This window comes from Crinia signifera, chromosome 8, assembly GCF_055691185.1.
Source record: "Crinia signifera chromosome 8, ASM5569118v1, whole genome shotgun sequence".
Lineage (NCBI taxonomy): Eukaryota > Metazoa > Chordata > Amphibia > Anura > Myobatrachidae > Crinia > Crinia signifera.
Genome location: NC_139224.1, coordinates 29,945,625 through 29,954,781, shown reverse-complemented (window position 1 = coordinate 29,954,781; position 9,157 = coordinate 29,945,625). Strand labels below are relative to the sequence as shown.

Sequence of the window (9,157 nt, the reverse complement as noted above, 5' to 3'; positions counted from 1 at the left end):
CACCGATTGATTGATATTATAGACTTGTGCGATATTTGTGTTCTGCACTACTGTTATTATATTGTCTTTTGCTACAAATTCTTCATTTTGCACTGTCTTGTCACACTCACACCTCAGTGAGCCGAGAGTATGCAGTCTGATTGTCAACATTCACTTTCCCAACATTCAGAATGTTATTATGTCGACTTGGTGAAAATGTCGACACATGGTATTTCAACTTAGTGAAAGTGTCGGCTGAAACTGCATTTCAACATCCCCATGTGGACATGCTATCAGTGTTGACATGCTGAATGCTGAACTGTTGACCATGTACACATTTCCATGTGGACATTAATTACTGACCCCAGCAGAGACTTGGTGTTGCAGCATATGAAATTGGGTATGGGTGATTGGTTCGACCCAATTTAGGTCGACATGCATTGTGTGGACCACTGAAGGTTGACAGGCCTTAAGTCGACACCTGAAATAGGTCGACATGGGTAAGATCGACAGAGTCTGAAGGCCGACACAAAAATATATCTATATCCTACAAAACACACTTACAGTGTAGGAAAATATGTATGGACTGACGCAGTATTAATCAGCCAATCAATTCACTAGGAAAGAGTGACTACGCCGACACAGTGACATTGATGACATGACATGCCTTTGTCTCTCTACTTACCATTCATTAAAAGGCAGATATTGGTTTTGCTCACAAAGTACAGGCAACAGGCGGACTTTAAGGGCCAGCTGTATCAAGCTTCAAAAAGTGATAAAATAGAGAGTGAGAAACAGACAGCCAATCGGCCCATAACTGTCACGTTACAGTCTGGGTTCGAAAAAATGGCAGTTGGGGGTGGCCTGGCTGGTTGTTTATCACTCTCCATCTTTTCACTTTTTGAAGCTTGAGCCATCTGGTCCCAAGGGTGTAAACATAGCTACCTTATGCTGGATACACCCTGTCCTTGTTCAGCTGTGCCGTGGGAGAACGATATTGACCTACTGTACACACTGGCCAGTCAGTGACGTCACCCGCCCCCGTTCCATACATGCAGTCGCTAATGATATTGCCAGATTGAGCTGCATGTACAGACGACAGGGAAGGTAATTAGCCCCGCGCATCATTAATAATATTGACTGTACACACTGTTTCATATATATGCTGTATCACCATTAATATCGTCCATATCGTTGTGATAAAGTGTGTACCCAGCATAACACTGCTGTGTAAATAATATTACATATGATACATCACTGTATGGGTGCTACATACTGTATAATACATACTATGCTTTATAAGGCATCCTAGAACTTGTTATAGTGTCCAGTTCATTGACTCTCCATTTATTACTGAAATCCTCAAAGGGGTGCAAGCGTATAGGGGAACACCGATGACTGAGTTGACCAACTCTTGTGTTCCGTTGTGAGCAAAACTCTTTTTTAAACGAATGGAAGCCACAAAATTATAATTACTACAAAGATTAATCAGAACATGTAACTTCAATGTTCTGATTTACAGACAACTGGGTTCATTTACCAACAAAGAAGCAAACTTAGAAAGGATCCTATTAGCATTGAGCGAGGTGAACTACGATGGTGTCATCCATGTACACTGGGAAATGGGAATACAGCCCTGTACTGTATAAAGCAAAGTAATTCACTTGTGCACATCCAATTATTATATTTGTGTACTAGGAATGTGGATATTGAGGAAATAAATAGTGAGTTAGAAATGAATTACTGAAAACAGGGATTGTCCTAAAAAAATCTGGAATACATTGGTGCCTTTAGGGCTGATTCTCAGTTGGCAGCAAAGAAAATAGTTTGTGCTGTGGGTTGGTTACATATAGAATGTGCGGATACTGTAGCGTTAAGGGCCCCATATACTACAACAATATGTGTGACCCTGAAGTTGGATAGAATTTCCCTTGAACCCCCCCCTGGACCTTCCCGGGAGTGACTCCATCCGATGTTGTGCTTCGGTGCCATTTTTACATAAGCTATATCTCATGTGATTTATCAAGCCAAGTTAAATTGTATGAGATATATCTTACGGTATACAATTGTAGCATAAGATATATCTAATGGGCTAGATTAGGGGGCTAGGGGGCTGGAAATGCCAGTTAAACTTCCTGCGATACATTGCAAGAACAAAAAAAACACTCCGTTTTCCATCTGATTGTATGCGATTCCGATAGATCAGGACCTCACATCGGATCTGAAGGAAAACACACACGATTTGCCACTTTACAAACCATATATCGGCCCGAAAGGTCGTAATCGAACAAAATTGTGTAAAATATTTTTAGTCTATAGAGGCCCTTAGATTTGGGAGATACATGCAATGTCAGCAAGGATTTACCATGCATGCAAAAAAATAAATGTATTTGGATCATTTTATTGCAAAATGACTTTTCCAGGTGCAAAGTTACTCATTTGTGTTTTTGCTCCTAACGCAGAAACTGGCGGTATTTATCAAAGCTTGGAAAATTTAATTGTGAAAGATAAAGTACCACCCAATCAACTCCTGTCGTTTTTCAAGCACAGTCTGGAAAATGTAAGAAAGAAGCTGATTGGCTAGTACTTATCTATCACAATTGTACCTCTCTCTGAGCTTTCATAAAGTACCCCACCACCCCAAAATAATGCTTGCAGACATGTGACACTGGAGTTTGCCAGGTCTAGCAAGCCAGCAAATTCCTGGGTCTCAGCCCAATAACCCTGGTGGGGATCCGAGTTGTTGATCCGAGTTATTTCGTTCCACACATGCAGAAATCCCGGTTGATGCGTGTTCACGTGCAAAAAAAAAAAAATTGGGGATATAGCTGTATGTGTGAGTTTTTAGTGCTATTATTTCCATCACTATTTAAACCCCTCTATTTGTTTAATAAAACAATATCATTAATTGGTCAATCTTAATTATGAACACAGAAAGAAAAAAATGTAAGAAATTTAAAAAATTAACCAAAAACTGTCTCTATGTTACTTTCCAAGCCCATTTTGATGGTCAATAAGTTACCTAGATATCTGTCTTATTTATACAGTTTGGAAGATGCATTGGTTTCAAACATAAGTGAACAATATTCCATGGTTTAGGAATTATCAATTAAAAACAAATACATATAAAATACACAGGCTGCTGTGCTGTAGTGGTTTTACATATATTTGCTGCACTATATAAGAAACTGTAAATAAATAAAAGAAATCGATCGATTGTAAGTTTGCAGCAGGGCCCTCCTACCTCCTGTTTTTACCCGGTTTGTTCTATCATCGTCTACAATTGTAAAGAATGACAGAATTTGCTGCGCTATATAAGAAACTGTAAATAAATAAATAAATATGCTGCATGTTTTTGTATATTAGCTGCTGCATTCACTGAAAAATATATTGTTTTAATTACAATGCAACTAATAGTGGCACATCCTGTTTACTTCACGTCAGTGCAGTGATCCAGCACACTAGAGGATGGGCTGTGTGGGTGATACTAAATTGTGTGATTTTAAGAGATTAATCTGATATTAGATATTGTTTTGTAACAAATTGTTTCCACTGTGCTGAAGCACCTAAGTGATTTATTATTTTAGGCAGTTTGATCATCTCATCCAATCCCTCAGGGTTGCTATTTAACCACCGTGTAGGATATTTGAGGTGATTAACTTTGTCTATAGAGTGCAATAGGGGCAGGAGATTATTTTTAATTGTTTATTTTGAACAGCAAACACAGGAAGTGTGTGTGTGTGTGTGTATGGTAGTTTTATTTAATTACTTACATAAAATCATATTGGATAGAACATTACTATTTTTGAGATGTGTGTGTGTGTGTGTGGGGGGGGGGGGGGGGTATTTGGACTTACTGAATGTACATAACCACATAAAATCATTTAAAATGGGATAAAATCACAAATTTTCTCAAGACTGGCAATTTCACAGGTAGACTGAAAGTTTAGACCCCATATTGTAATTAATATAGAATATTTAAGCTGACAACACAAACTGTCAATGGGATTCACCATAGAAAAAATCTCCCAGCCATGATCACAAACACAGCTTAGATGTCCTCCATTCTGACATCTTCCTGAAACATTTAGATGTGTGTGTATATGTATATATATATATATATATATATATATATATATATATATATATATTATACTGTACATAAAGAGAAGGAATATATATATATATATATATATATATATATATATATACACACACACACACACACACATATACATTGTATCTGCACACACATATACACATGTTTATTTATTAGTAACACTTTTCTATAAGTGCATTTCGTTTCAGTGTAACATTGAGTCTAGATTGACCAAATTGGAAACAAGTACTGTGTAATATTATTATTATTATTATTATTATTATTATTATTATTATTTTTACATGCGATTCTATAATTATTGAAGCCACATTATTTTTAATGATGGTGAAAAATGTGTTCCTTGTACATCTGCAATTCTGACCCTCAGTGCAGGACGAGGAATCAGCTGCCTATGAGAATGGGTAGGTCTGCCCCCCCCCCCCCAATCTATCAGTAATGTGTCTAATTAATGACTCCTATGGCTAGTCACACTCTCCCCATCTCCCACAGACTGTAAACGATCCCGGACGGTGCCTGCCACTCCACCACGTCTGCTTGCTGCCATACAGAGAGTGGGAGTTGATATCTCTATTAATGAAGCAACTGTGAGTCGTATTAAACAAATAAAATGGCCATCATTATATTGCACCTTTTGCCTCCCATATACAGAGATGCAGGTCAGCAACACAATTAACTTCCCACAATGGGCCTCTCACCGGTCAGGGACAGCTTCATGAGATGCTCAGTTTGATTAAAGGAGAGTCCTTGCTGCTTATGAATCAGAAATAATGGTTCTTGTCTGCTAATTTCAGTGTTATTGGCAAACCGAGGACCAGCAGCACGAACAGAGCTATGTCTTCCACTCCCAGTATTTATTATTAACTGCGATAAGAAGACGTGATGAGAATGAATGGTGCTACATCAAGTGGGGGCAAGGGGAATGCCAGCCCTGCTGCAGCAGCCCATGGGCTAATTATGCCCGAGCAGGTCACAGAGGGGTTAATATGACCCTACCACCTAATGGGTATGATTGGATGGAGGGGGGGTCTGGTACTTGGAGCAGGTTCCCCTGTTTACACCCTTCATTTGGTTCATTACTTTAGAAAGTGAATATGGGATCATCTCTGTAGCGCTGAGGAATTGCTAGCTCTTGTGGAAATTAACTAAACGCATCTTAATTAAAGGACTTGGTGTTGTCCTTGTTATTAAACCCCTGTTATTATATATACACAATTACCATGGGGGATGTTCACAGTATAGTGTTAGGAATGTGTTCTCCCTAATAACAGACTTGCAATCTGATGCATTCATTATAAACTCGTTGTCACACCTAACAACTAATAGATCAATAAATCGTCCTGGGAAATAGAGATATAGTCGCATGATGTGCACCCCGGAAAGAGGTTGTAGTAACGACCTCAATAGACCTACAAATAGGGGGGGGGGGGGGGGGGGGGGGATCATCAAATGAATTCACCAAATTGTCTCTCTATTTATTTATGATTTCCTAACTATTGTTCAAACAAAAATTAATATATCTTACTAAATAAAAATGTACACTTTTTTTTTGAAAAAAAAAAAATATATAATAAATAAATATATTTTACTAAATAAAACTTTAGTTTTTTTTTTGCCTATTTGCAAAAACCAGTATAATAAATAAATAAATAAATAAATATATTACTAAACTATTTTATTTGCCGATTTGCAAAAATAAATAAATAAATGAAAGCCCATCTGTGCTCCTTCATTTGCTTATAATAATATACCTAGTTAATAGGATTAATGACTCATTTGTTTTTATTATTGTGATATAATCCATTCAGTATTCCTCTGTACATTAGATTCTTTAATTTACACACATGTATAAAGCCTGTATTTATTTATTTTTACATTTTTCTTACATTTTTAAAATATATGTTAAAACCATAATAAAATAATAATAATAAAAAAAGAGTTAAACAATTTTTGTAAGTGTAAAGTTTTTTTTTGTTGTTTGTTGTTCTGTTTTGCACTTTACAAACCTGAAGCAGTTGGACGAACCGTAAGAATGATTACTATGAATGATCACGTACTCAGAGGATGATGTCTCTGAGGTGCCAAAATCATGTCTTGTTTGAGGGATCCCAGCAGTGAAATACTGTGTCACAGTGTTACCAGTCTGCAGAGACTTGCAGTCTGTTTCTGTTGGTGTCCTCAGCTCTGTGCGTTCCTGGAAATCTCTTTTATAGAACAAGTCGTGGAAATGTTGTCGTGTAATTTCCTTACGTGTTTCTTCAAGTCAAAGTTCCTACAGAAGCCTTTTCCACAGGTCCCACACGTGAATGGCTTCTTGTCGTTGTGGGTGTGCATGTGGAAGGTGAGGTTGTAGATCTGGTGGAAGGCCTTGTTGCAGATGGTGCATTTATATTGCTTCTCCCCACTGTGGGTGAGCTTGTGGTTCTTATAATTCCCTGAAATTAAATATATAAATAATAATAATTATAATAATAATATTGTTTCCTATGTACCGGTCCACATCAGATAAATACAGATCATTAGGATTCCACCCACAGGTCGGTCAAAAACTTGTCAAACTTATTCTCCGTCAAGATAATTGAATAGGCAACTGTCGCATTAAAAAATTATAGAAAGGTCGAGTTTCTGACCCGGATTAATTGGAAAGAAGAAAAAAAAAATCGCAAATAAAAAAAAATGCGACATCCTATTTAAATGAATGTAGTCAACACTGGCAGTAAAATATGTCGCTCTTTTTGAGCAGAATAGCATTGGTTACGTAGAGATCAGTATAGAACTAGTTGTCCTGCTGGACATATTTTAGGGCGCTTCACAAGTTAGTAATAACAACGAACATTGTTAAATGCTAATATTTTTATTTTTTAATAAAGAAAAATTCGTAAGACAGGATTTTTATATAGTAATAACAAGGATTTTTATATAGTAATATATATATATATATATATATATATATATATATATATATATATATATATATATATATATTTATTTATTTTAGTGTCCTTCCACGAACATTTTATAGATATGCACCCACAAGTTTTCTTACCTTTTTGGTGAAATCCCTTGCCACAAAATTCGCATACGAACGGTTTATATCCGGCGTGGATCCTGATGTGGGTGTTTAAGGTGGAACTTCGGTTGAAAGCCTTTCCGCACTGATTACACTTGTGCGGTTTCTCCTACAAATTGGAATAATTATTTGTCAACGATGTAATGCAATTACAATACTACTAGAAAATGGATTATTAGTAGCACTTTTACTTAAAGGAAGACTAGGATTCCAAATCCATTGGTGATTACCTGGGTGTGGATGATTTTGTGCCTGCACAGGGTACTCGCCTGCCTAAACCCCTTGCCGCAGACTTTGCAGACGAACGGCCTGGCACCTGTGTGGACTGGCATGTGCCTAGTCAGGTTGTAATGTGCATTGAAAACCTGGAAAGGAAAAAAATAAATAAACAAATAAAGGAAAAATAAATAAACAAGAAAAGAAATAAAAGAAATTTCAATACATAAAAGAAAACGAAATAAACAAATAAAATTAACTTATGTAAACAAAAGAAAACGAAATAAACAAATACAAATAAATGAAAGCAAACAAATAAAGAAAAATAATAAATAAAATTAAATGAAACGATTACAATAAATAGACTATGTTGCCTCTTGCAATGGCTTATTATATATATATATATATATATATATATATATATATATATATATATGGGTAGATAACTGGCAGTAGATAAAAACGTATGGGCCGAGGCTGACAGGGCATGCTGGGCATTGTAGTTCCACTGCATGCTCTCGAAACTACAGTCAGTGGTTGCTGAAAGGGGATCTAGGTGTTGCTACCTCCAGGTGACTATATAGGGTACATGGGCTGCCCTTACCTTGCCGCACACCTCACAGGTGAATATTTTGGGTTTGCCGTCCATTGGGTTGGCACCAGGCTTGCTGTGGCCCTTAGAGATCCTCTCCACGGCCAGGGCTGTGTTCTCTTTCATTACTTGATCCAGCTGACCAGGCAGCCGCTCCTTGTGTGGGTACTGAGGGATGGGGAACTTGTCTGGGGCCAGGCCGGAGAGTTTGGCATTCTCCAGCAGGTAGAGTTTGTGGTGCGCGCTGAGTGTAGCCGGGGACTGCGCGTTCCGGACGCTGGATGGGATGAGCTGTCCATTCAGGATGTCAGTGGGGCTGTAGGCTGAGTCCAGGTAGTTGAAGTAATAGAGGGGTCCATTAGTAGCTGACATCCCTACTGTTTGGTTGATGACCTGAGGTTTGATCACCCTGCTGCTGGGCAGCACAGAGTGTCCCATATTTAAGTCACTTTTGCAGCACATGCCACAGCTGCACTTGCACAGAGCGGTGCTGCTGTTGCACATGGGGCCCCGCAGGCTGCTCTTCCACAGCTCAGAGTAACTCAGCAGGGTCTTGGAGTGGACTTCATAGCCCAGAGACTGCACTGGGAGCATGCACGGAATTGGGGAGCAAAGGTTTAATATCTTCTTAGCATCAGGCTCCAGTCCCTGGCTGTGGTCGAAAAACGTGGGTTTGGGGTCTGAAGACTTGGCCATAATTCTTTCAATGGAGAAAGCCAGTGATTTGGGGGTGCTGGGAGCCCCGCTTCTCCCCTCCAGTCGCTGGCAGGTGGGCATGGCTGAGGGGCAGGGAGCCGAGCTTGCCATCCTTGGGAGAAGTTACTGAGAGCAGCAGCCAAGTGGAAGTGACCCGGATCCTCTCTGCATTCCAAGCAAGCCAGGAGAGAGAGAGAGAGAAATCAATAAGCAACTTGCTCATGTCACCTATTCACATTCAAATGGACAAACCCCAGAACAATGACACCCAGGGGTACCAGATTAATGCTCATTAAGCAGCACATACACACACACACACACACACACACACACACACACACACACACACACACACACACACACGTAACAGGCAAGGTAGGACTTTGTTAGGCTGATTATCCCCCTATTCACTCTGCAATAGCTGGGAACTTACCTCATCCAGCAGCAGTGCGCACAGGAGACGCATGGAGGGACCCTGTCACATTGT

General features: G+C 38.8%; 1 protein-coding gene across 1 annotated transcript in view; it reads right to left on the bottom strand.

The window, feature by feature from the left end:
* Positions 1-5,924: 5,924 nt before the first annotated feature.
* FEZF2 (FEZ family zinc finger 2) overlaps positions 5,925-9,157 on the bottom strand; it is a 3,247-nt gene continuing 14 nt past the window's right edge. The window contains exons 1-5 of the mRNA XM_083158001.1: positions 9,104-9,157; positions 7,987-8,835; positions 7,397-7,531; positions 7,143-7,275; positions 5,925-6,531 (exon numbers count right to left, since the gene is read on the bottom strand). The exon at positions 9,104-9,157 is cut by the window's right edge and continues 14 nt beyond it. Of these exons, the coding sequence (XP_083014127.1) occupies positions 6,275-6,531; positions 7,143-7,275; positions 7,397-7,531; positions 7,987-8,781 (1,320 nt within the window). The 5' untranslated portion in view covers positions 8,782-8,835; positions 9,104-9,157 and the 3' untranslated portion in view covers positions 5,925-6,274. The remainder of the gene's footprint in view (positions 6,532-7,142; positions 7,276-7,396; positions 7,532-7,986; positions 8,836-9,103) is intronic.